Source organism: Kwoniella pini, chromosome 6, assembly GCF_000512605.2.
Source record: "Kwoniella pini CBS 10737 chromosome 6, complete sequence".
In the NCBI taxonomy this organism is placed as follows: domain Eukaryota; kingdom Fungi; phylum Basidiomycota; class Tremellomycetes; order Tremellales; family Cryptococcaceae; genus Kwoniella; species Kwoniella pini.
In genome coordinates this window covers 1,533,491-1,560,924 of record NC_091721.1, presented here as the reverse complement: position 1 = coordinate 1,560,924, position 27,434 = coordinate 1,533,491, and the positions used below count along the sequence as shown (strand labels likewise).

The window sequence follows — 27,434 nt, the reverse complement described above, 5'->3', positions numbered from 1 at the left end:
AAAATGCAAATGCAAATCATTTGAAAAAGCCGAAACAAATGCATACACAATGAAAATCCCAAACAAAACTTCTTTTTTATGATTGAAATAATCTATATTATCTACTATTAAATTCAAGAAATTCAATTTTATTGACCGAATTCTTCTAATCCAATATATTGAACACCTTTTCCTTCTATTACTTTTCCAATTACCCAACCTTCTTCTCCATTTTCTTTTAAACTATTTAAAGCATCATTTACTTTATTTTGATCAACAACAATAATCATACCTACACCACAATTAAAAGTTCTAACCATTTCTTTTGATTCAACATTTCCATTTTTCATTAACCATTTCCAAATTGAATTTAATTTATAACTTTTTAAATTAATTTCAACACCTAAATTTTCATATAATTTTGAAGATTCAAAAATTCTTGGAATATTTTCAGTAAATCCTCCACCTGTTATATGTGACATTCCTTTAAATAATTCATTTTTAATTCCAGGTAATAATGATTTAATATAAATTTTTGTTGGTGTAAGTAAAGATTCTCCAACTGTTAAATTTTCATTCCAAGGTGATTTATCATTTAATGATAATTTTGATAATGAAATTATTTTTCTAATTAATGAATAACCATTTGAATGTGGTCCACTTGAAGATAATGCGATTAGTGCATCACCTGATTTAATATCATTTGAAGGTAAAAGTTGTTTTCTTTCAACTGCACCAACTGCGAATCCAGCTAAATCATAATCATCTCCAAGGTACATTCCAGGCATTTCAGCAGTTTCTCCACCTATTAAAGCACATCCAGCTTGTAAACATCCTTCAGCAATTCCAGTAATAACATCTGCAGCTACTGGTACATCAAGTTTTGAACAAGCGTAATAATCTAAGAAATAAAGTGGTTCGGCACCTTGAACAATTAAATCATTTACACTCATAGCAACTAAATCAATTCCAACTGTTGAGTGTTTTCCATAATCTAATGCAACTCTAAGTTTTGTTCCAACACCATCTGTTCCACTAACTAAGATTGGATCTTGATAACCTGCAGCAGCTAAATCGAAAGCACCACCGAATCCACCGATATTCGAATCCGCTCCTGGACGCCTAGTAGCTTTAACAACGGGTTTGATAGCGTCTACTAAATCATTTCCTGCAGTGATTGATACACCCGCAGCAGCATAAGTTAATCCTACAGAAGTGGAAGTTGAGGCAATGGAGGGTTCTTCTGAAGAAAGTGCTCGATAAGCTATATCTCTTCTATATGTTTTCCCGGACCAAGAAATTTGATCAACTCCATTATAAGCTAAATTGACGGCTTCCCTTAATGTTGAACCTGATGCACAAACTGCTAAGACTCGACCACCATCGGTAACTCCTGTATCATCCTTGATAGTTGTACCAGCGTGGAAAACGTGAACACCAGCTGGCATATCGGGATTGATAGTCATAGGTACACCCTTAGGGTATTTACCTGGATATCCTTCTGAAGCCAAAACGACTGAAACCGCATATCCATCTCGGTAACCAAGTTTGACTGAATCTAACCTTCGCTCTACAGCGGCCTATAAAAAATGAATAGTCCGACATCAGTCTTTATACATATTGCCGCCTTTGATAGCAGTGTATTCACTCACGAGCATCACTTCAGCAAGGTCCGTCTCATCGTCTAAAAGCAACATTAAAGCTTGAGTCTCAGGGTCACCGAATCGAACGTTGTATTCAAGTACTTTAGGTCCATTATCAGTAAGCATAAATCCAGTGAAGAGCATTCCAACGAATGGGTAACCTAAATAACAGGCGAATTATCAGCTGGTTTTCCAATACGTATTTGATTTTATTTTGATTTACCATCTTCCCTCATACCCTTAATAGTTGGTTCTAAACTTTCCTTTAAAACTCTTTCCATAATTTCTTTTGTAGCTATAGGAGCAGGTGCATATGCACCCATTCCACCTGTATTAGGTCCTGTATCACCTTCTCCAATTCGTTTATGATCTTGTGCAGCAGGCATTGGAATTACTGTATATCCATCACAAAAAGCTAATACACTAATTTCAGGTCCAGTAAGATATTCTTCAATTACAACTTCATCACCTGCATTTCCAAATTCTTTATCTATCATGACTGATTTTAAAGCTTCTAAAGCTTCTTGATTGGTTTCAGGTATAAGTACACCTTTTCCAGCTGCTAATCCACTTGCTTTTATAACGCATCTTCCAGAAGAAAATGGATTAGAATTTATATATTCTACAGCTTGTTCATATTGAGAACTTGTAAAAGAAGTGAAATTTGCAGTTGGAATATTATGTCTTTTCATAAATTCTTTTGATAATGATTTTGATCCTTCTAATAATGAAGCAATTGGACTTGGTCCAAAGACAGGAATACCAATTTTTTTGAATGCGCCTTCTACACCATCAACTAAAGGTTGTTCAGGTCCTGGAACTACTAAATCCACTTTTTCTTTTTTAGCAAAATCTATTATTCCTTCGAATGCTGGAGGAGCTCCATAAGGTATTGAAAGGTTTGATACTTTTCCACCCATTAAAGCTGTTCCTCCATTTCCTGGACAAACGTAAATTTTTGAAACTCTCTTAGATTGGGAAAGCTTGTATGCTAAAGCATGTTCTCTACCACCTGCTCCGAGTAGTAAGATGGATAGATCGGTAGAAGGCGAAGGAAAGGCGGTTATTTCTGACATTTTTGAGACGTGTCTATCTGCTAAAAGCAGTTCAATGACGATTCTACTCTAAATATACCTAGCTAAATGTCTATTTCAGTTTTAACTTTATCTTTTTATCTTTACTCGACCAACTTTTAATCATAACCAACTGAAAAAATATGCCACATTCGGTATTATCTGAATAGTAAGGGTTGTCTCAATGTAGATCCGTAAGGGAGAGGGAAGTGCTTTTTAAGGGTGTTCTTCACGTGGCAAAGTGTTCGTTCCTGAATTGCACCACTTTCAGCTTCTGACGTCGATGAGTTGTGCATTCTAACGTATTGGTGCCAACACCACACGGGTAACTATAAACAGCTACACTAAAATCATTTTCTCATTGACCATATATTCTCTTTCTACCCCTTGAACCATTCTGCATTGAACATTATTAATATGTGGGTAATGATTCACTCTATACCGCTGGGATCCATCCGCATATCCGCAAAGGCAGTAGGCTAATTGAATCCAATGATAGGTCCGACGTTCAAACTATTCAAACTAAAGCCTACCCCGGTAAGTCAACATCCTCTCCACTCAAGCGGAGACTGAGGAGTATCATACAGCTGACGCATACCCGTCAATGCAGGCCAAAAACCTGGTACTTCAGGTCTTCGAAAGAAGGTCAAAGTGTTCCAACAGGAACACTATACCGAGAACTTCATTCAAGCTACTTTGAGCGCTATTCCAGGTGGACCAGAAGGAAAAACCCTTGTTGTTGGTGGTGATGGTCGATACTTTGTAAGTAGTCTCTCACTTGTCCCATCTTCCTTCATCGCTCATTATAGTCTGATTCTTTTGCATAAACTCATCATCCTATGATGCTAACGGATGTTTCCCTCAATCTCAGTCTCCAGAAGCAGTCCAAATCATCCTCAGAATCTCCGCTGCCAACGGTATCAAGCACATCATCCTTGGTCAAGATGCCATTCTCTCCACTCCTGCTGTATCAGCCTTGATTCGATCTCTCAAGACTGATGGTGGTATCCTTTTGACCGCTTCCCACAATCCCGGTGGACCCGAAAACGATTTCGGTATCAAATTCAATATCTCCAACGGTGGTCCCGCTCCTGAAGAAGTCACCAATGCTATTCACAAAATTACCGAGACTATCAAAGAGTACAAGCAAATCAACCTCCCCGATGTAAGCTGTCCACTTATTTTATCTAGATAATCTAGGTTGATGTTTTTTTTCCTTGGACCACAGCTTGACCTTTCCAAGACCGGTGAATTTACTCATGGTCCTATTAAAGTAACAATTGTCGACCCTGTAACAAATTACATCAAACTCCTCAAAGATATCTTCGACTTTGAAATGATAAAGAACTGGTTACACACCACTTCCCCTAAACCAACCGTGCTCTTTGATGCTTTGAATGGTGTTACCGGTCCTTATGGAAGGGCTATCTTTGTTGAGGAATTGGGATTAGATGAAAATTCAATCCAAAATTGTGTACCTAAACCTGACTTTGGTGGATCTCACCCTGATCCAAACTTGACTTACGCTCATGAGTTAGTTGAGAGAGTTGAGAAAGAAAATATCGAATTCGGAGCCGCGTCAGATGGTGATGGTGATAGAAATATGATTTATGGAAAAGGGGCTTTCGTTACTCCTTCCGACTCTGTGGCTATCATTGCAGATTGGGCTGAAAAAGCTATTCCATATTTCAAGTCAGGTGTTAAAGGTTTAGCAAGATCTATGCCAACCTCCGGAGCTATCGATATTGTAGCTAAATCAAAGGGATTAGAGGTATTCGAGGTTCCAACTGGATGTGAGTTCATCACTTCTGCTCCTCTTTCGCCGAATTCCGCCGCTGCTTGGCCTCTTTCGCCCTATGTTACTGATTTTCTCACTCTTTCCCCTTCTCTCTCTACTTTACTTCTGTCTTCTCCCTAGTATCCCCCAGACTCTGTTTCCAGTTCCGTAGTTGGATAATGCTGACACAAAGGATAACCTAGGGAAATTCTTTGGAAACCTCATGGATGCTGGACGACTTTCTATCTGTGGTGAAGAGTCTTTCGGTACTGGTTCTGATCACATCCGAGAAAAGGATGGTGTGTGGGCTATTGTTGGTGAGTGGCTCTCGCTTGCTCAGTCTTGCAAAGACACCGTGCTGAGGAAGAAGGGTAGCCTGGTTATCTATTCTCGCCGCCGCCAACAAAGAGAAACCTGGATCCGGTATCAACGATGTCTTGTTACAACACTGGAAGAAATACGGAAGATCGTTCTTCTCTAGGTATGCGCGATAACATTCAGAATCAGAGTGTAGTTGTAGCTGATGAATACGGCAGGTACGATTACGAAGAGTGTGAATCTGAAGGAGCTGAAGCACTCATGGATCACTTGAGGAAATTGTTTGCCTCATCCGACTTCGTTGGATCATCACTTAAAGCTACTTCCTCTGATGCTTCATTCAAAGTCAAAGAAGCGGATGATTTCTCATACACCGATCCAATTGACGGATCTGTTTCTAAGAAGCAAGGTCTATACATCAAATTCGAGGATGGATCTAGGATCATCTTCCGATTATCAGGTACTGGATCTTCAGGAGCTACCGTCAGATTATACGTTGAAAAATACTCCAAGAACGAATCTGAGTACCCACTCGACGCTCAAGAAGGTCTCAAACCACTTATTGAGGTTGCATTGGCTACCAGTAAATTGAAGGAGTTCACCAAGAGAGACAAACCTGATGTCATTACAGTGAGTGCAGGCTTGTTTCCGTTCTTTCGAAGGGGATTTGTGCTCATGAGAAACCTTTGCTTCGTAGTAAACGGTCTCCAACGTTAACGATTATATTTCGGAGTTGGAAGGTTGAAAATAAATATTAATATGACTGAACGAGATTTTGCTATGCATTAAAGTGAAATCGAGTTGTCTGATCCAGTAGAATCATGAGCTCATTCATAAGCATGTTGTGTATTCATATGTCTCTTCATAATTGACCAGGGCCTCGTTGTCGTCAGTACATACCACACATACGTGGAGTCAGGGCCGGGGTTAAGAGGGGGATTTTGGATGCGTGACAAGATTTAAGGGGGGAAGTCCAGACTTTTCAATTTCGAATCTTCCAAAGTTATTTAAGCTATTTGAAGATCCAGATCATCATCGTTCAAAGGAAAAGGGGGTCAAAGCCTTCTTTGAGAAATTCGTACATATAATAATCTTATGCAAATATTTGCATACTATTCTCAGAAAAAAACAAGTTGAGATTGTAAATAGCGGAGGAATTGTATTTATCTACCTTAAGCTTTGGCGCGAAGTTTTAAAAGACAAAAAGAAATAAGTTAGTCGACGCGTTTCACTTTTTATGTTTTTTATTTAACTTTTAGAGAAGAAATCACATTTGCACATTAATAGAGGTTTATAGTTTTAGAAGTTGATTTAAAATACGTTTCACATCATATAAATCATACTTTTTATCTTTTGATAATCTTATCTTATGATTGTTGAAAGTACTTTTATAGGAAATCATTGAAGGCAGGTCCTATCATCTTTCTCAACTGTAACGACAATTACGAAAATAAAAGACCTGGAGTCAAAAAAGAATTAAATAGTCTGTGCGAAATACAATTTCAAGCTTTGATCATCATACAGCAAAATACATCAATAAGAGCAGTTGAATTGACTTTTCTCATCTTATCATTTATACATCTCGTTACCAATATACAAGTACTACACATAGATGAAGATACCCTCCCATTCACCAACTTGACAATCCTTTCATCGAGTATCATCTTATTATCAACAATCCTTTACTTAATCATCAAACATATCTCACTCTGTTGGAAGCTATACGTTTGATACGAATAATCCTTTCATTGTGTCAAGTTCCATCCACTCATATTGTGGCTAGACTCAAATAAAAACAAAACTGCATTTGGATACATACGAAACTTGCGCAAATTAGCAAAGCACCATCTTTGGGCATTAGTAGAACAAGAGAATTCCTATATATACATTTCATCATATCTACCGAACAGACAGTCTTTTATCACACACGCTCATTTAGATTTGCAAGGGAAGCTTGATGCGACTGAGCTGTCCGACTAATTAGAGCGTCTGTTCATTTAACAACAATTCTTGCCTATAACGTATAAATTTATCACTTGGAGTGTGCCTCCAAAAAATACATCATAATCATATCAACATGTATTCATCGCATCATCTCTCGCCGAGGTTAGATCACTGGAAACGAGACAATTGTGTATCGTGTGATGGAGCTACACCGCAATGTAATTGTTCGACAGGAGAAAAATGTATTTTAACTTCTAGGTAGGTGTAAACCTCTTATATGGTGTCATCCTTGATAGATTGCTGATTCTCCAATATCCAACCATAGGACATGTAACGAATGTCCTAAAATCCAATGCATACAATCCGCCAGCTCGAGTTCTAAAGGAGTCAACCCAGGGGCTATTGCTGGACCTGTTGTGGCTGTTCTAATCATAGCGAGTTTGGGTCTGTTTTGGTGGTTAAGACGGAAAAAGGTGAGCCGGTCTATGAGGACATCAGTGTAAAATATGCGCTAATATCATCCAACGAATTCACAGAGACGTGACTTAGCCCGGTTGGAAGCTTTAGCTGCTCGAGCCAGAAAAGCTGAACCTGCCGGATTCCACCTATCTTCTTCGCCACCATCACCTCAACCCGGTTCGGTTCACTCTGGAAACTCATTGCCACAACCACCACCTTCAGCTGCACGAGCTAGATCCCCATTACCTCCTGCACCTGTGAACGCTGAATACTACGATGATCATGGCGCAACTATCCGAGTTTACAACAGTTCTCGAGGTACAATTCACGTTAACGAGAATGGGGATGGTAATGATCCATTTAGTGATAGACAAAGTATTTCCACAATGGGAAGTGGAGGTACAGCCAATATCATCCCAATTCAATATATCCCACCATCTAAATCAGACGAAGCACTATCGAAGATACCAATTGGCGCAGAAGGTTCATCATCGAATCAAAGTGCAGCTGCTCGTGCACTCGATGCTGCTCGACAAAATTTCTTCCATCCTAAACGGCCAGCTCGAGCGCCTGATCTCGACCTTCGTTTGAACGCGCCAGCTCAGAGTAAACAGGGTCAGGAAGGCTTGAACCCTCCATCAGCGTATTCGTTCCTAAATGAACGATCTCCAGGTGGACAATCAAGCCAATACAGAGATTCGTACTTATCAGGCAACTCAGCCGCACCTTCTTATTGGTCAGGTCAATCCGATGTACACCTAGATGCACCTAAGATAGTTACGAGTAAACAGGTTCAAATTGGTAGACTACAACAAGCTGAAGTCGTTCAATTTGGAAAAACACAATTCTTAAACGAACCTAATCGGATATCACCAACTGGAGGGTCATTTGGTTCTTCGTCTGCTACTACTCGAACGCTAACTCCAATCAGCAATAAATTTGATGGATTAGAGGAAGAGATGGAAGAAGGTTTACGTTCAGCTGAACCTTCCTCAGCTGGTTCTGGCGATTTACGATTCTCAATGGGTAGTTTAGCATATGACAGAAATTCCGTCAGTACGATGGGCACATCAAGGTATTTAGCTTCAGCAATAAGCACTGGTCAACAAATACCTCAAACACCTTCTTCCAACTCTCAACGACCACAATTTACGCAAAGAAATTCAGGTGGATCATCAAAATCATTTGCAGATTCAGTTTTAGGTTCTTTCCCTATGATACCTCCTTCTGGTAGACCTCCTTTACCTTCTGCAAATTCAGGACTACTTCCTACTTCAACAAGTACAAATACATTAGAACATCTTTCTTTCTCTCCTAGACCACCTACGATATCTGCCTCGCAAAGATCTACTCCTAAAAAACAAAGTTTAATTGAAAGTACAAACTCTAAGAAAGCACGACCTGAAACTCAAGCATCTGTAGCGGATTCATTTTTAGGTTCTTTCCCCTTTGTCGCACCAAGTAGAGAAGATTTGGCGGATTTACCTACAGCGAGTGTACCTACAAATGCAAGTACGAGAGGAGTTAGTACAACAAGTGAAGGTCTAGGTGGATTCGATTTTCGTTTAAATAGTGAAGATGTACCTCCTTTACCGTTTAGGAAGGAGTGATGGTGAGGGCAGTCAGCAAAAGATGGACTTGCATCGACAAATTAAGCGGACACTAGGGGATTTTGTATTTTGTTATTTATCATCAATAGTAAACATGGAATAGATTGCGGTAGGAAAGAAAAGTAAAATGATTGATTTTTGAGTGAATCTACATTTGTCTTGTGTATGATGATTTTGATAATGATTCTTTATGCATTTTATGATAATATTCATGATATTTTTAACTAATTAGACGCCCTATTTTGTTTTTTGACATGAATGACGGAATCAAATTTAAACATAACTACTCTATAACGCGTTCAATTCCTTATCTTCTTTCTTTTATTTTCCAATAATTGTAATATAGTTTTCCAATCCGGAGTCTCCATCTCCAATCTAAAACACCTTGGAAATAAGTATCGTCTTTTAATATATACAAAGTATTATCTCTCGCATTAACTCTTCTTTTCTTTTCTTCTGATTGATCTTTTTTATCAAGTACATTATCACGAAATCGTTTATAAACTCAAAATGATTGCTCTTAGATTAGTTAGACCTGCTCTTCAATTGAAAGTTGCCAAACCTGCTTTTAGATTCTCATCTATTAGATTCATATCTAGTGAGTGGAAAAGATAATTCTTCTAATCAATATAAGATTTTATGATTTGATAAAAGTCAATAAACCTTTCTTCTTTTTCATTGGAACAATTTATTGACTCATCAATTCAATTTCAATTTTCCAATCAATCACCTTGAATTACCTTTCTCAGCTCGATACACTACAGATCATGAATGGGTATCATTTGATTCAACTACGAATATAGGTACAGTTGGAATTACAGATTATGCTCAAAAAGCATTAGGAGATGTTGTATTTGTTGAATTACCTGGACAAGGTGCTGAAGTTGCTCAAGGTGGTGAGTTGATATTTTCATTTTAACCGAAGAAATTACTTTAAACACCCATATTAATCTCAAAGCTGAAATCTTTTGGTGCTACTTAGACTCTATTGGAGCTGTCGAATCTGTTAAAGCAGCTTCAGATATCTACGCTCCTGTTTCAGGTATAGTTGAGGAAATTAATGAAACTTTGGCGGATCAACCTGGATTATTGAACAAATCTCCTGAGGAAAAAGGTGAGTCTCCCATTCTTAGAACCATTCTTTGATTCTTTCCGGGTCTAGTGTTCTACATTCTGTACTTTCGCCTAATCCTTGTTGCTCTTTCGTCCCTGCCTTCATCTCTCTTCCTCTTCTCTCCTCCCTCCTCTCCCCAACTCTCTTTCCCTGTCTCTTCCACTATGCAGTCCTCAATGGCAATTTCCCTCCTGCTTCCTACTGACATAAAGGATATTATCGTGTTTACAACCTTACAACAGAACTCATCAACTGACAACCCTTGTACACCATAGGATGGCTCGCCAAAATCAAGCTTTCTGCCCCAGCTGAATTCGAAGCATTGTTGAATGACGAAGCTTACAAAGCTCACTGTGAAGGTCAATAATTAGAAAACATCATTTAATCTTTGAGAGAAAAATGAAGAGGGATTTTGTTAGACGTGAAATGCTTTGCCAAAATAAGATGTTTATATGCAATTTATATCTTTTCAAATCCCTCCCTCTCTTTACATGTCATGCCGGGATACTCAAAAGTCAGGATTGTTTTTCGTTCAAATTAGTCGTGACTGATTTCCTTAATGTCATGTATGTAACGGGCAAGGCGATTCAAGAGAATCCGGTCATGAACATATTTACGATGAAAACGTTATTGACCATATACAATCAGTCATCATTAACGTGTTGTTAGTCCTTCCTTCAGACTTGTATGGAGTAATGTGCAGAAACTCGGAATTATCGTTTACCTTTTATCTCGACTATTGATCTCGATTCCCAAGACCTGATTATCCGCATGATTTGGATTGCCTGTTCCATGTGGCCGGATTGCGAAATATTGATATCTGAGGAAGGATATCTTTAATTCTGAACGTATTGTTTTCAATGTTATATTTATATTGTTTTCGCCTTGTTGTATTTGCAATGTAGAAAAGAATAACGAAAAGTATTATTTATAAAGACAAACACTTTATTTTGGGGAACTTCAAAATCAATTAAGGTTTTCATAAGCCTATGATCTTGTAGTTTCTTATTTTCGATAGAGGAAGAAAAGTATATAGATAATTGAAGAGATAATCATTCCCACAATTACAAGTGATTCTTGAAATTTAACATCATAGCATTAATACTGCTTATTTTTTTTGTTGTGGTATATCCAAACTCGATTTGTCAATGGCGAGACAATCATGACACCATATAGTCTCATTTCTTTAACAAATTACTATCGTCATACGTTCATAATGATAATCATGGGTGACTTCTCGATCATTAATCAAGCAATCTCATAAAATATTATACATATGCCACCACCTTTTTGGTGAGGTATCATGAGATCTATTACTTGATTTCGAAAAGCCTATGCATGTGATTCAGGCATATATAGGTTTCCTTTCATAGAATTGTTGAAATTCATCTAATGAGTAAAAGAAATTCCTTTTCCTTAAAAGTAAACTGCCACCGCCACAAACATGCTTAACATGATATTAAATCTATATGTATTCCAGTATCGCCGCGGCGCCAATTAGGTATCAGAAGAATCATAAAATGGACGGTATGATTTTGCCGCAGGCACTTGGAATAGCAAGTCATCTGATCGCTTATTGTTTTTGTTGTATCAATATATGCTAGTACTGGTTTCTTCATCCTACATTGTGATGTTAAAAATGAGGATTGCACATGGTAAAAATGATTCTTACAGTTTCTGATACGGTGACATCCAATTTGCTTGGCTGTTTGAGTGGGGTAATGCGAATTTGCATTGATTGATTTGGTATTGAATCGATTCGGAGAGCACCGCATTAGTCCCACATCCCAGGTACTGGTACAATAGTAAGGGTAAATAAAATAACAGTCAGAGTGAAATTTGATTACTCTATGAATGACGCATGACGCAAGACGCGGAGCAATCAACTACTAACTACTAACTCCCAATCTCACAAAAGTGGGACTAATAATTTTCAATATCAAACTTTGCATCACGATCAAGTAGTATCTGCTACTGTCTATCAAGCTTCCTAGAATACATCATTAGGATTGATCATCTTCAGTTCATCTTATTGTGGAACCAGTGTACGAAAAAAAAAACTTTAAACCCAATCTCACGTCGGCTTAGTGATTCGGGAAAAAAAACGTTTATTCGTACATTATCAACAAAAGTCAGCTGGTCATTTCAATTTCGTCAATTTCTCATTACATACTCCTTATTCAACATTTGCATCATTCACACTGTATAGTATAATATTACCAATAATATTACCGTTCAACTCTCTGGCATAATTAATTAGGTCACTACCGGAATCTTAATAAAGCTTATTCATCATGTTGAAAGGTGTCAAGGTAAGTTACAAACTTGCCACCTTTTATTTCATTTTTTTCCACCTTGCCTAATTCCATTTGACTTGATATCTCAATAAAAGTCTTTCTGCTTGAAAACGTCATTCGTACCTGATACTCATAGAAATATATTTCATAGCAATTGTGGCCGTCGTCGCATCATAATAATAATAATAATTCTGGGGAACGAGAAACTCCATCACCAACATTATCACCTTCAGCATCATTCGCTTCGCTTGGTGGACCTGCTGATCAAGCAACACCTAGAGCATCAGCTCATCCAACTGCTAATCCATTCGATTCTGCAGTTCCCACAATTCAACATCCACAATATCAAACACAATCTGGGGTTGGGGCTGTAGGAGGAGGTACGACTACTCCCGGTGGAGGTTTAAGTCGTTCTACAGCAAGTTTAACATTAGATCCTTCAACCAGAAGACCTGTTTCACCTGCTATAGGAGGTAATACTGCTTTACCTTCATCAATTGGATCAGGTGGTGGACCAAGAACTCCAACAAATTATGGTTTTATGCCTTTACCTTTAGGTACACCTGGTGCTGGACAACCTACAACAGGAGTAACAGTTGGTGATAGTGTAGGAATGAATACTGGTATGGGATTTGGATTACATGAACCACCTAAAATGAGAAAAGCAATGTCAAAGTTAGCAGATGGATCAAGTCCTCCTTCACAACATATCCAAGCACCTGATTCTATACCCGCTCCACAAGATACAGACCAACCTATGAATTCTACAACAACAACGACATCAACTAACACCGGTGGATATTCTACACCTCAACATAGGGAAGGTGGTGGACCAAGAGGAACGTTAAATGTTAAAGTTATTTCAGCAAGAGGATTAGCGGTAACTAATCAACCTGATGGATCATCACCACAACCATACGTAGTTATTCAATTTGAACAAAATGAATATGTTTCTTGTCCACCACATCAAACTACTTCTCACTCAGCTGTTCCTTTCACTCATTCTACACCTCAACCTCTTGGAACACCTGGTAATTTAACTAGATCTACAAGTGGTTTAGGAGTGGGAGCGATCTCAAGAGCATTTGCAGATGCTGTTGGAAGAAGTAAAAAGAGAGAAGGTGGCGATGGTAGCGGTGCCATGACTCCTCGTGCAGAGGAACCTAGCTCAGGTGGAAGTTGGTTAGGTAAACCTGGTCCAGGTGATCCGATTTGGAAAGAGGAAGTTACCTTGTGGGTTTTGATGCCTTTCATTCATTTTCATCTTTTGGCATCGTCGGAGATGACATGTATAGCTAATGAGATTTGCAGTGATTTAACTTCAAACCGATCTGCACTTCATGTATCTGTTTATGACAAAGGTCGAGCAGGTGAAGGGTTCTTGGGAATGTTAGATATTAAACCTGTTTTGCAAGATGGTTATACCCTTGATAATTGGTACAAACTTGCTACTCGTGGTGAAGAGCACGTTACAGGTGAAATATGGATTCAAATGACCTATAAAGTTGTCAGAGTAAGTTTCATTAACACGAGAAATCGGAAATTCATAATAACCAATCATTTGGCTGACCATTTGAACCCTTTTTTCTTTTCTACAGAAATCATTATCTCTCAAACCATCAGATTTCGAATTTTTGAAATTAATCGGAAGAGGAACTTTTGGAAGGGTTTTCCAAGTTAGAAAGAAAGATACTCGAAGAATTTACGCTATGAAAGTATTAAGTAAAAAAGAAATTGTAGCGAAAAAAGAAGTTGCTCATACAATTGGAGAGAGAAAGATTTTACAAAGAAGTTTAGAATGTCCTTTCCTTGTTGGATTGAAATTTTCATTCCAAACAGATAGGGATTTATACTTTGTGACTGATTATAAATGTGGAGGGGAATTATTTTGGCATTTACAAAAAGAAGGCAGATTTAGTGAAGATAGAGCTAGGTTTTATATTGCAGAGTTAATTTTGGCATTGGAGCATTTACATAAGTATGATATTGTGTATCGGTGAGTCTAAATCCCATTTGATAGGTGCTGCTATACGCATACTTTCTTCGTTTTTTGATGTATCTTGACAATTGGACAATCCTAATGATGATGAGGTGACATAGAGATCTCAAACCCGAAAATATCCTTCTGGACGCAACAGGACATGTAGCTTTATGTGATTTCGGTCTCTCGAAACCTGATTTATCAGATGATAAATTGACTAACACATTCTGCGGAACTACCGAGTGAGTCCAGCTTCGTGATTGACATTTGCATCAAGCTCAACGACGTATTCATAGATACCTTGCTCCAGAAGTGCTGCTTGACGAGAAGGGTTATGGTAAACATGTCGATTTCTGGTCACTTGGTGTATTGCTTTTCGAGATGTGTTGTGGTTGGAGTCCTTTCTACGCTGAACAAACACAGGAAATGTACCGGTTGATCTGTGAGTCTACTCAGGCCTCATACCCTACTTCACTCGCAATTGCTGATTTGAGCTGGTTATCAGGTTATGGCAAGATCCGATTCCCCAAGCATGTTATAGATGATGATGGTAAACAATTTGTCAAAGGGGTGAGCTCATCAAGTCACGAATTTTAGTAGTGGGAGTTTGCAGCTGACAGATTCGATTATGTAGTTACTTAACCGAAACCCCCAGAATCGGTTAGGTGCTCGAAGAGGAACGGAAGAACTCAAAGAACACCCATTCTTTAAATCAATAGATTGGGATCTGCTGTATAAGAAACAGATAACCCCTCCCTTCAAGCCAATCGTAGACTCTGATGAATCCGTCGCCAATTTCGATCCAGAATTTACAAATTCATCTTTGATCGAAGCTGGAATTATACCTTGGGAAGAAAACGAATCTACTCAACAACCACCTGGAAAACATTCTTACCTTGGACCGGGAGGTTCATTATCTAGTGCTTCGCATATGAATAACGCTGCTCCAGGTATGGCGATAAACAAGACTCAAAGACCACCTTTACCGGGAGCCAGCGGTAGTCCTTTGACAAGTAGTGTGCAAGAGAACTTTAGAGGTTTCACTTATACTGGAGAATCGTTGATGGTGAGTACCATCGAACGAGAAATAACGCCAGCAGGAAGTAAAAGGTGCTGATCTAGTCCGGCGATTTTGCCATAGCCTCAATCGATGTTGGCTGAACAACAGATGGACTCAGATAGCGATCCTGAGAATGCAGTTGATGATGAGGATGATGAGGAAGATGACGACGAAGATGAATATGAGGAGGACGAAGGAGATACAGATGGGTTGAGAACTAGAAGGCAAAGTGATGTTGATATGGATTAGAGGGTATCTTAGACTACCCCAAGACACTTAACGGATCTTCAAACAATGCTATTAATAAAAGAGAATAATAAGAAAAATTACAGGAATAGGATTGTCGTTCAGATGATTAGGAGGGGGGAATCAAAGACAAGAAGCTGAATATATACCCAAAATGAAAAGTATAATCAATCAGGTCAATAATCAAATAATCAAATATTCAAATACTCAATATTATCTCACACTTTTTTTCTTTACTTAAATCCTTTTGTATCTTCTCATTAGTGCAAGAACTATATATGTTCATGGTCAATAAAATAAGAATAATGAATCATGTATTTCCTTTGACTCTGCAGTAGAATATATAAGAAGAAATGATGGTAGTCACCTTTCAAAAGCCATTGCCGCATTATCACAGATAACCCGCGAAAAACGGATTCCCAGTGAAATTAAATTCATGAAGTCAAAATATCTAAAGGAATGGCTTGTGAGGTAAGACGCGTTTGGTAAGTGGGAATTAATTGTGGGATTTTAGCACTACAAAATGCTCATATTGTGAAATTGGAATTAGAAATGATCGACAGTTTTCCTTTCAAGGTTATTCACCTTTTTGTAAAAGGGAAGAATTATATAATTAAAAAACGTAAACATATTTCGTAATTAAGATGGGTGTGATTTGAGGAAAAGTACTCAAGTTTAAAAGGGAAAAGCCACTTTCGTCAATAAAATAAATCTATGAAAGTCGATCTGTCCCCGTGATGTGATTATCGGTGAATGTATTATGAAAGCTTTACAAAATAAATCCTGAAAAAAACCGAAATAGATATTTCACTTTACTTCCGATTTGATTATTATATGCAAGAGTAGTGATGATTTCTATAATATGACGAGTTTATAACATTTATACGGGGTTTGATTCTTTTATTTTAAATATTCAACGTTGTTAGACAACATCCAGCGGATTTTACGTATTTTATATAAATAGGATTTTCAAAGGAATGTACGTTATAATCTTACATACTTATTTTAAATCGATTGAAAGTCCAGAGCTTTTGTCTTATAAGAATTGATGAGATATATTTGAACTACTACTACGGGTTAAGGATTTTAATTATATATGATCTACATGATCTGCAATCATATTCTAGATACACTTGAATCTTCTTTTTTACTATTCTTTCGTTTACATCTGACATCTGAGAGTATATTCATCATTGATCCCTCAACACTGTAATAGAATCTACACCCGCGTCAGACGGTATCAGAACAATTAGCATCCGAGTTTACTTCCTTCAAAACAATTCTTCGGAACGGAGTATCTCGCGGTCTTCGCGTCATTATCTGGTCTGCCCTTTTTGATTTTTCCTTATTGTTCTCCCTCGTCTCTTTTTGTATACCAAAATACTACAATCACATATATAAACAACATTGATATACTCTTCACCAACTTTCAACAATTAGAATTCTTCACTTCATTTCTTTAATTCAAGAGAAAGAACCAATTAATTCAGCCAATCTATTTTGATAAATACGTAAATCCGCCAAAAATCAGCCTCTTTTAGTTTTTTTGACGATCACTTTTAACTCAGGGTTTTTTGAGGAATCAAAAAGGAACAAAAGGGCACATGAATTCCCTACCCCTTGATCTGACATCATTTAAAATCTACTTCCACTGCCACTGCTTTTTTAAATACTCCAACAAATCTTCCTTGTTTCATTAGGTTTGGAAAGAGTATTCTACAGACTTCATCTTTCTTCTCAAAGCGACAACGATAAATACGACGACGACGATAGACAATCAATTGTGTAGGATAAACATACTTGAGTCAGACTAATATCAAAATTGGTAAAACGGTCTCATACCGAATCAACTGCCTCACTTACCGTAGAGAAGATTACATCATATAGCTGGAATTTACCTCGACGACAAAAATAGCGCCACCATTTCGACTTCCATCTTGTAACAACGACTCACACACGATACAAGTAATATTACCACAGATCTTGCATCAACGAATTCACAGGAGAATCGATCATTTTCCACTCAAACAAGTAAATTGGTCATGTCGAGGATCGAATAGAATTTTGTGATAAAACCATCATGTCTACTCCATCTCCATTCCTCAACGATAACCCTCCGACCATGGTGATGCAAGACACAGGCTCTATTTCGGCATATCATGCATCGATTTCTCAACAAATGTATTCTCTTCTTCAAGCTCATAATCCGTCAATATCATCAAAATCAACAACTAGATCAGTGTCAGTCTCATCATCTATCTTACCTGAACTTCCTAACGGATTTTCAAGTCGAAAATCACATAAAAAATCAAAGGATAAAGAAGTCAAATCATTATTAGATCCAAATATACAAGTTGAAGTATTAGTAAATGGAGAAATTAAACCTGATTTATTAAAAAAGAAAAATATCAAAAAGATTGATAATTCAAGTTCAGATTGTGTTGTTTCAACAACTACTTTATCAGATTCTTCAAAATTGAAAGATAATATATCTTCTATAGCTACTGGAAGATCAATTAAAACAAATAGTATAATTACAAATTCTCAAGCTGAAAGTAATTCTTTACATGAAGAAAGTTCATTTAGAGGAAGATCTAAACTTGCTAGACCAAGAAGACATGTTAGTGGAGCTACGATTCAAGCTAATAAAGGAAGATATGAATATGAAAGATCTGCAAGTTATGATTATAAACGACAATTGCGATTTGCTAAACATAGAGCGGAATTGGTTAACAAGGTTGATAATTGGTGGAAAGAGGTTCAAGAATCCTTGCCTGAAGAATCAGCTTTAACAGATGTAAGTTTTCTCTTCTCTCTTCTCCTTGGATAACCAACCCCAGAATCACTTTACTAATGAATTGTTTCGTCCCATAGATCCCTCCTGAAATTCCTGAATCAATCCCATCACCCTCTATTCCTCACGCAATTATTCGTCGATCATCCGATAAAGATCAAGATAAGACTTCTTCGATATCAAGCTCTCCTTCTAGTTCTTCAAATTGTAAAAGGGAAAAATTACCACCTTTAAAACTTTATGATAATTTCCCAAGCAAAAGTGATCAAATGACTAGTCCAAGGTTAAATTCGAATTCAAATTCAGATTCACGTCCTGTGGATTTTTTACCTTCCCCAAGTTTAGGTTTGGGTATAGGATTCGCATTTAACATTGAAGATCCAAATGTAACAAAATCAATTACTCATTCTCATTCTCATACTCAACAACAACCTTTAACTTTTTCAAATAAAGCTTGTAAAGCTACTTTCAAATGTATGAATTCAAAATCATTATCAGCTGGATTACCAATAACAAATAAATTTGAAGAAGGTAAAGAATGGATTATAGATGTTCTTGGTAAATCAGCAGATTGGGATATACCATTTGATCCAAACGCAACAAATACTAAAATGAATTCTAGAAAAAATATCGGAGAAGAAAGAAGTAGAAGTCCAATCAAAGTTTTAGTAACTGGTGAAATGCCAACTCCAAAACCCATCGCTGCTAATTCTTGTATGTGGGGAGGATGATAATTCGTGCTCTCCCGGACATATTCCAATCGTCTTCATAATGAAGCCCAGAAACATCGTAATCTCCTACATTTTTACCCGGTCTTGAACCTCTAGGACCAGGTCTTATTCGCAACCGCCTGTCCTTAGTACTGTCATCGTTGTCAATTTCTCCTCAGAATTTGTATTTTCGCATCTCATGCCTCATCATTTTTACCCATGTTCATCATATCGTAACTAGTTTCACATAAAACATAACACAGCATAGCATTGCATAGTATAGCATGATTACTTTTGTACACCCTCATACTCATTGTATCAATCCATAGTCAGCTTGGCATGATATGCCAATTGTATGCATGATCTGATCGGCAAGACAATTACCATCCTATCGTTTATGCTTCAAACAATAGACTGCCCAGTTGTTTTCAATTATAAAGTGGATGAAGTTACAAGTGTCCCGTTTGTGGTCGTCGTCATCATGCAGGGTGAAGATGAATGAAGGCAACCCTTAAAATGGATTATTATTATGTAATATATATCATTACGACTTATCCCTTCGGCCCGAGTATCCTGCGAATCAAGTGGTTCTGTCACGTGAATTACACCCCGTCACCATGTATATCGGAGCTCTTTTCTATACTTATACTTTAATCGATTGACTTTTATTGCTTATTCTTACTCAATACAACAGGTTTACTGCTAGTTAGAGGCGAATCACTTGTCAAAGACTGTGTTCCAAGATTTTGTTTATTCTACCGAGCCTGATATAGGGAACACTCTACCTCAACGTCATCATGGAGCTGTACATTCCCCCTCCAACCAACTTCTTTCGAATCTTACCTCCAAAACCAGTTGTTCCTGCTGTACCCGTTGTTCCAGTGGGTGATCTTCCCGATAAACTACATGCTCCAGAAGGTACATATCACTTGAATCCTCCAGAAGGATTTTCAAATATTGGTAATCCGGCACATCCATCTGCAGCAGAATTAGCAAGACAACAACAAAATACATCTACTTTTTTAGCAGGTGCAAGTGGATTTATGGTAGCAGGTCCAGGTATGTTACCTGGTAGTTTTCCAGGTGGACCACCTGCATCAACTGCAATGTCATATGGATCTTCAATTGTAAATGGTCAAGCACAACCTTCAAATCCTGTTAAAATGTCATTTGTAAATATTTGGTTTCCACCTAAACAAATTAATGATCAACGTTCTTTTGGTGGATTATTAAGTAAACAACAAACAAATTCAAATTTAAATTCAGGTATAATAAATGATTTACAACCTCCAAAAGAAGAATCATATTTATATGAACCTTCAATAAATTCTGAATTAGATGAAATTTCTTCTTCACCTTCAACAGATTTTCCTACTTCTAATGTACTTTTAAATGATTTTTCAATTCCACCTGGTGGTCAAAATACTTCTTCTTCAACAACAAAAAGAATTCCATTTACTAAAAATAATCAAAATCAAATTACATCATCTACAACAAATAATAATGGTATTAATAATATTAATTTACCACGTCCTAAAAATAATTTAAGATCTTCAAGTTCAACTTTTGTAACTAGAGCTCAAATTCAAGAAAATTTATTAAAAACTTTAGCTGAAAAAGGAAGGAATGGTGGTGAAATGGCTAGATATGGATTTTGGAATTTAGGTAGAACTTTTGGATGGGGAGAAGAAAATCCAAAAACAAAAGTGAGTGAAGTAACATATTAAAATACCATGCTATATATAGTCAAAAGGATGGAAAAATGAAGAGTTGAGCTGAATAGTAAATTTATTGATACCTTTTGTAGGAACCCCTTACCCGAATCACATTCTCTCAACTCCCTTCGTGCCATGCTGTCAATCTGCATACGTTAGGTCCGGATAGAGTAGATGTAGTTATAGGTTTCACTTCTGGCGATTTGATTTGGGTAGATTTTGCAATCGGTAAATATTCAAGATTGAACAAAGGGGTAGGTTCTAGCCAAATCTGACTCTCGCCGTCTCATATGTTTCGAGCATTTGCTGATAAAATTTCATATCCACTAGGGATTACTCAACAATACAACAGTACTGGGAGTTCACTTTGATCCTAGACAGCCTCATCACCTGATCGCTCATTTTGCCGATTCGACAATACTACGATTCCACTTATTCGCAGATGATCCACCTACGTCAATTATGGCATTCGTCTTACCATGGAATAATTATTTCGATTCAATGAGAAGAGGTTCGAATACTTCAACATCTTCAATTGAAGCGAAAGCTGAACCGGGTGAAGAAGATTGGGAAGAAGGATTAATCAAATGGAAAAATGAAGATTGGAATTTATTAAATACATTACCTGCTAAATCGAAAAAGGAAGATTTGGGAAGTTGGGCAGGTAAAAATCCTATTGCCGCGTATAAGATTGATAAAGTCAAAATATCTGCAATGGCATATTCACCTGATGGAAGATTTTTGGCTATCGCTGCTGAAGATGGGAATTTAAGGATGGTTGATGTAGCTGAGGAACAGTAAATCTTGCTCAGATCATTTTCTTGCGGAATTACCGTGCACAATTGACGACTTGACTTCTTACAGGTTAACGGATACTTTTGCCGGTTACTTTGGGTCTCTTACTTGCGTGAGTGATACTTCGATCATGCCGACTATTCATGGCTTTGAGGAGAAAGCTAACTTACCCGACAGGTCGCTTGGTCACCCGACTCAAGATTCGTGGCTGTAGGAGGACAAGATGATCTTATTACGATCTTCTCAGCAAGGGAATCGCGTATAGTAGCTAGATGTCAAGGTCATTCAGCATTTGTAACTTCTATAGCGTTCGATCAGTCTAGGGGAGAAGCTAGAGCTTATAGATTCGCTAGTGTGGGTGAGGATGCGAAGTTGATCCTTGTGAGTTGAACCCTCCCTGTAAACTTCGCGCTACAACATGAACAATGTTTGAAATGCAACTATTATTAAAACTGACACTCTTTGCTATAGTGGGATTTCTCAGCTGCCGCTTTACATAGACCAAGACATCATCATCCAACTACATCACATCACAAATTAGGTGCAGGAGGTAGTAGTCTATCGTTATCTGCTGGACACTCTAAATCAAATCTACCTGTGAATGTTCAATCGAGTATATTCCATCCTGCTCCACCTAGAAGTGAGGTTGCGCTACTACAGCCTGTCATGGTGAGCTACTTTTTGTTTTACTTTCTCCTGTACTCAGAGAGAGATGCTAAGCTTAGATAATGTTTTGATAGACACGAGTTGTAGAAGGTAATTTATTAACGGGTGTACACATGATACAAACGTCGATTGTGACAGTTTCAAGAGCAGCTCAAGTCAAATTTTGGTCTAGACCACCTAGAAATAATCATTCGCATCACAATACGAAATCACGCGCAGCAAGTAGAGGAGCAAATTCGAATGGTAGGAGGGAAAGGGAAACCGGAATTACTGCTTGATGATCTGTGATTGGTTCAGGAGTATAGTGGAGGATCTGAGTTGGAAGTGTGGAGTATACAGAAGTTGTAAGAATATCTATTTTAAACATTTGTATCTGTGCTTTGATTGTTTATATGAATTTGTCGGATGGGTAAATCATCAAACTGTGCTGCTGAGGATTTGTCATAAGCTCAGGTCAATCGCGATGGATCTTTGTAATTATCGGCGCTGATTCCGACTCGGACTTGCGGAGAATTACGCTGGATTTGATTTTCTTCGTACAAGATCAATATCCCCTTGTTGTGACACACACATACAGCCAAGGAAAAACGCTTTGATCGTCAAGAATATCATCTTATCACGAAGCACCGTCGGAGGTCACGCGGATAAATGTTTAAGGATCACATCAATACACAATCACATGTCCGCTCAGACCTTCTGATGGCGTCGCTTTTTGATTGGTGAAACTTCTCCTTTCGATCATTATTAAAATTACTTTCGGATTCGATTTAAAGGGCCTACCAGTACCAGTAAAGTTTTACATTGACATTACCCAAAGGTAATATTGCAAACAGTCAGGAACGTTTTCACAAGGCTTTTGGAGCAAAACTGTGTATATCCATAGATATATAGATAGGTTGATCGTCCTTTCCTTCTTGATGCCCTTTTGAAAAGTCGATAATTTTTAAAAAACAAAGGAACAGTATAATTCACAAATTACTCAAATACACAACCAAAGAAATAATACGATCAATTATTGATCGTTAACTCCTGAAAATTATTTCTTCTTCTTCATTCTCAAAGGTACTTACACATGTCATGCACAGTCAATATTTACTGGAGTGATATTCTAGATTAAATGGTAGGAAAAGGGAAGAAAACAATAATTGTTATTTTGAGCATAATTTTCCTCTTACAGTATAAGGTTTCTTTTCACTCATGACGCCTTTCTCACACTCATTTATATCGGTTTCATTTCTTCTTGTCAAATACTGTAGTCATTCGTCAACGAATAGGAATTGAAGTTTGGTTTTTCAACATATATAAATAGCTCAATCTAAGAGTCATTACTCCGTACTGATCCTCATCTTCTTTTGTCAATAACGTCCCGCTAGCATTTCAGATTAATCTGATAACGAACAGCGAAGAGATACAAAATGTCTAATTCAACTGGATTAACAGCAGGCATGGGAGGAGTAACAATGGATGTAAATGCTATTTTATGGGCACAAATGGGATCTTCAGTCAATAGCACTACAGTGAGTTTCAATACAAAATTTCAAAAGCGAAGTGACGTCCATTGCTGAGATTGAAATGGGCTTTCCAATTTTGAAGTGGTACGCAATTATAGGAACTACAATTCAATCTGTAATAGTTTCTTCAATATTATCAAATACTTTCAGTTATTTTGAATATTTTACTCAATCAGATTCAATTTGGCTTTTAGAAGCTGTAGGTCTTGGAGCAATAATCTCTGTGTAAGAATTGGATTTTCTTTAACTTAATTATACCAACTACCATTATTGAAAAGCTGATATTGTTTCTATATTCTTTCGTTGGAAAAAGTGGTACTTTAGCTTTAACTTGTGCTCAAGCATATAAATTAGTATATGAAAATGAACATAATATCGCATCTCATTTTCGATTTTTAATGTTTGGTGATATGTCTCATTTACTTATTGGTGCTATATTTAATGCGACTGGTGCCACATATTATGCTTATAGAGCATGGAGAGTAAGTGTTTCTTTCTTCCTTCCATCTTTCTTCCAAATATTCATGATCTGATCTTATAACTTATTGAAATTTTCAAATAGATGTCAGGAAATAAGTGGTATATCATACCTCCTTTCGCAATTGGAATTCTAGCTCAATTCATAGTAGCCATCATGTAAGCAATATCATATTGTCTTTCATGATTTGATAAATTTTCATTGATAACTCTCATTGGACCACAGCGCAGTGTCAAATGGAATGCAAATTCCTCATTTGACGTTGGCAATTGTTAGAGATTTACCAACTTTCATGGAAAGTACGATCACCTGGTTAAGAGCGTGGGGAGCTATTACTTGTGTTATTGATGGAATTTTATGTTTATTTAGTGAGTAAAGTTTTCTGATCATCATAGGAACCTAGGTATTTGATACTAATAAACGGCCGCTTGTAGTGACTTTTATGCTATTCAAATCTAAACAAGGTATATTTCATAATCAAGATAAACTTTTCAAGAGATTAATTTCACTTATTTACGAAACTATGTAAGTGATAATTTGAATCGTAAAAAGAGAGATTTGACTTGTCAAAATTAAACACAAAGCTAATTTACATCGGATGTTATTATAGGCTACCACCCGTACTTTGCTTGTTGATACTTGAAGCATGTAGCAGTATCTCAGGTTCACCATTAAGTAAACCCATGCCACCATATGCAATGATATATATCAAATTACTAATACTTTATTCGAACGTGTAGCCGATTTTAGAAGAATTTTCACCTCAATTATACCTGTACTATATTATCATTCAGTTTTATCCACTTTGGTAGGTAGAAAAACAATCGCTAATATACTTCAAAGGAAATTAATTGCGGAAGGTTTAACAAGTTTTAGTGCTTCAGGATCAGGATCAGGATCAGGAACAGGATCAGGTGGACATGTTTCTAAATCTGGAGGAAGATTTTACATTAGTAAACCAAAAAGAAGTGAAGAAAAAGATTTAGAATTAGGTGTAAGATCACCTTTTAATCTTACTCCAAATTCTAAAATTTCAGATGGACCTTTTATTCATGTAAGTAATTATTTAGTATTTGATTAATTAGGTTCACAATTTTTGATTGACAAATTGGATCCTGTCATAGGTTGAAACTGAACTTCATACAAGTACGACTGGACCTGATGAAATGAAAATTCAAATACCAACTTTGGGTAGAAACAGATTAAAAAGTGATTCAACAAATACCCATCATAATTCGGATAAATGGACATCAACTGAGAATCTATCCAATGGTCAAAATCGTATTTGATTGTGGTTTATACTTATTGTATTTGTCGGATGGGTTCCGTGATTTAGGGCTGTACTTTATGCACACGTTTTGATTTTGAAGTGTAGTGAGAACGCATACGCTCAGGCGACATACCCGAGCTTCGCTGAGCATGAGGGGGCAGCTCCCTTCCATCATTTCCGACCAGTATTTAAGACTTCGATCATTTTTGCTCAAACTTTCATTCATCTGGATGTGATGTGGACATGCTCGACGTAAGAACTCACATACATCAGACATTACAAATAACTATAAGGGTATCCTGTTTCTTCTTGTCCCGCCTCCACTAAAAGTATTTTTCGTGTATCATCTCTTCTCATTCATTCATTTCGTCTGTTTCCACCGTCATACTGAACAAACCTCTAAGCAGCAGCTGAGTCGAACACCGTTTTGTTACCCGCTCCGGGCGCAGTAGCTGGTGCAGTAGTAGATGGCGGAGCAGTTGCAGGAGCTGGATATCCGGTAGATGGATTAGGGATAGGTAGCGTCTCGCCTGCCTGTCCTGGTACATATGCTTCTGCTGGAAGTCCAGATTCATCCAAACCTTCAGCAGCTGTGAAAATCAGGTCAACTTCTCTTCTGCACGTCGGCGACGAAATTTCCGCCAGGCTAAGTCAGGCTCATAAAACGAAGCTGATTCTCACCTTCAATGACATCGTACATCTCCCCTGCAATCTCGGGAGCAGGTACTCGACCGCTATAAGAATATATTGTAATCAGCTTCGTTATTCTCTCTACTCCTTTTTCTTGGGAGATTGCATGACAACTCACGTCAAGATATCGGTAGATGAGATACTACTTCCGTAAAAGTCCTTATTGGCATCTTTTCTTTCCACTAAGATTGTACCATCTAATGTCAATCCAGCGAAAAGACCTAAAATCGTCACCCTTCATCAGCTCAACGTCCCCTAAAGGGTGAACATTTAGGTGAAAGGCTCAAAAGTATTTACCCTTCGATCTACTATAACTGAACATGGGAGCTGGATTAGCTAGGGAAGCAGAAACTTGACCACCAGTTCCGATAGGTCCAGCAGCTGCTGAGATGCCGCCTGTTCATTAGGGGTAACAGGGTTAATATTGCCTTTAGACATGCTATCAGGTCTGGTGCAATAGTGGGACTTACCTCCAACAGTGACATTTCCACCTCTTGAGAACGCTTTTACAGCTTCGTCCGAATTAAGGACAATAACCACCTCAGTCATATCTGAGGAACACAAGTTCAGCTCAGCTGATCTTTCTCAGGTCTATAACAATTAGATTTGAAAAAACTGACCGGCACCAATCTGTAAACCCCATCCTACACCAGCGGTAGCTATACAACTTGGTGCACTCCAACTTCCATCAGGTAAACGAGCAATGACTAAACCTGATCCAGCTTTACCGGAAAATACAAATCCTGCTTTGAGAATAGTAAAGACGGCGAGACCTAATTCAAAGAGGTGAATTAGTGGATCAGAATCTTTCCAAGCATGTTTCAATCCGAATAATGGGGAATCCGACTGTAAGGCTAATACATACCTTTAGCTCTCTGTAACACAGCTTTAAAAATGGAATTCAACGCAGTATGAGGTGTTTCCGGATTAGCTATAAATCATTCAAAAGACATAAGCATATTTTAATGTTCACTAGAGCCAAAGCTCTATGAATCTTCCAATCAATTCATACGTACCGAGGAAAGATTTGAGAATCTTGGCTGCTTTTTGGGATTCTCCAGGAAGAGAGAAAGATTGCATCAATGTTGAACTACCTGAAGCAGCTCTCGTTTGACCGTCCTAAACGAATGGGCGATTAGCTTGCCGGCAAAGCAATATATGATACTGCCCTATGGGCTGATGGTGGAATAGATTGATAGCCGTTCACAGAATTGGAGCAAAAAGAAATTGTTTACTTACTTTCAAAGCTGCTTGTGCTTTACCCAAGAATCCATTGAATTTACCTTGCATCTTGTCTATGTTCT

General features: G+C 37.6%; 8 protein-coding genes across 8 annotated transcripts; 6 read left to right on the top strand and 2 right to left on the bottom strand.

Annotated features, from left to right (window-relative positions):
- Window positions 1-128: 128 nt before the first annotated feature.
- On the bottom strand, window positions 129-2,698 carry I206_105022 (phosphoribosylamine-glycine ligase; the record flags this gene model as incomplete). The annotated part of the gene is made up of 3 exons (XM_019154325.1): window positions 129-1,559; window positions 1,632-1,783; window positions 1,846-2,698. The coding sequence occupies 3 exons, from the start codon at window positions 2,696-2,698 to the stop codon at window positions 129-131; spliced, it is 2,436 nt and encodes an 811-aa protein (XP_019013065.1).
- Window positions 2,699-6,867: 4,169 nt separating this feature from the next.
- Window positions 6,868-8,803, top strand: I206_105021 (uncharacterized protein; the record flags this gene model as incomplete). Its single annotated transcript, XM_019154323.1, has 3 exons — window positions 6,868-6,992; window positions 7,060-7,207; window positions 7,271-8,803. 3 exons carry the CDS (start codon window positions 6,868-6,870, stop codon window positions 8,801-8,803), a joined length of 1,806 nt encoding a protein of 601 aa, XP_019013063.1.
- A 510-nt stretch (window positions 8,804-9,313) lies between these two features.
- On the top strand, window positions 9,314-10,284 carry I206_105020 (glycine cleavage system H protein; the record flags this gene model as incomplete). The annotated part of the gene is made up of 4 exons (XM_019154322.1): window positions 9,314-9,401; window positions 9,553-9,699; window positions 9,786-9,917; window positions 10,193-10,284. The coding sequence occupies 4 exons, from the start codon at window positions 9,314-9,316 to the stop codon at window positions 10,282-10,284; spliced, it is 459 nt and encodes a 152-aa protein (XP_019013062.1).
- A 1,927-nt stretch (window positions 10,285-12,211) lies between these two features.
- I206_105019 (uncharacterized protein) lies at window positions 12,212-15,504 on the top strand (the record flags this gene model as incomplete). The annotated part of the gene is made up of 9 exons (XM_019154321.1): window positions 12,212-12,229; window positions 12,366-13,447; window positions 13,526-13,727; window positions 13,813-14,210; window positions 14,315-14,437; window positions 14,492-14,637; window positions 14,701-14,765; window positions 14,830-15,261; window positions 15,337-15,504. The coding sequence occupies 9 exons, from the start codon at window positions 12,212-12,214 to the stop codon at window positions 15,502-15,504; spliced, it is 2,634 nt and encodes an 877-aa protein (XP_019013061.1).
- Window positions 15,505-17,581: 2,077 nt separating this feature from the next.
- On the top strand, window positions 17,582-19,026 carry I206_105018 (uncharacterized protein; the record flags this gene model as incomplete). The annotated part of the gene is made up of 2 exons (XM_019154320.1): window positions 17,582-18,298; window positions 18,376-19,026. 2 exons carry the CDS (start codon window positions 17,582-17,584, stop codon window positions 19,024-19,026), a joined length of 1,368 nt encoding a protein of 455 aa, XP_019013060.1.
- Window positions 19,027-19,802: 776 nt separating this feature from the next.
- I206_105017 (uncharacterized protein) lies at window positions 19,803-22,459 on the top strand (the record flags this gene model as incomplete). The annotated part of the gene is made up of 7 exons (XM_019154319.1): window positions 19,803-20,711; window positions 20,813-20,974; window positions 21,051-21,517; window positions 21,585-21,627; window positions 21,693-21,896; window positions 21,987-22,184; window positions 22,256-22,459. 7 exons carry the CDS (start codon window positions 19,803-19,805, stop codon window positions 22,457-22,459), a joined length of 2,187 nt encoding a protein of 728 aa, XP_019013059.1.
- A 1,137-nt stretch (window positions 22,460-23,596) lies between these two features.
- Window positions 23,597-25,459, top strand: I206_105016 (uncharacterized protein; the record flags this gene model as incomplete). Its single annotated transcript, XM_019154318.1, has 9 exons — window positions 23,597-23,698; window positions 23,775-23,917; window positions 24,006-24,174; window positions 24,255-24,328; window positions 24,396-24,538; window positions 24,605-24,695; window positions 24,781-24,845; window positions 24,911-25,224; window positions 25,295-25,459. 9 exons carry the CDS (start codon window positions 23,597-23,599, stop codon window positions 25,457-25,459), a joined length of 1,266 nt encoding a protein of 421 aa, XP_019013058.1.
- A 380-nt stretch (window positions 25,460-25,839) lies between these two features.
- Window positions 25,840-27,420, bottom strand: I206_105015 (uncharacterized protein; the record flags this gene model as incomplete). The annotated part of the gene is made up of 9 exons (XM_019154317.1): window positions 25,840-26,030; window positions 26,122-26,174; window positions 26,249-26,351; window positions 26,428-26,526; window positions 26,601-26,681; window positions 26,751-26,903; window positions 26,996-27,061; window positions 27,147-27,249; window positions 27,370-27,420. The coding sequence occupies 9 exons, from the start codon at window positions 27,418-27,420 to the stop codon at window positions 25,840-25,842; spliced, it is 900 nt and encodes a 299-aa protein (XP_019013057.1).
- Between the last annotated feature and the right edge of the window lie 14 nt (window positions 27,421-27,434).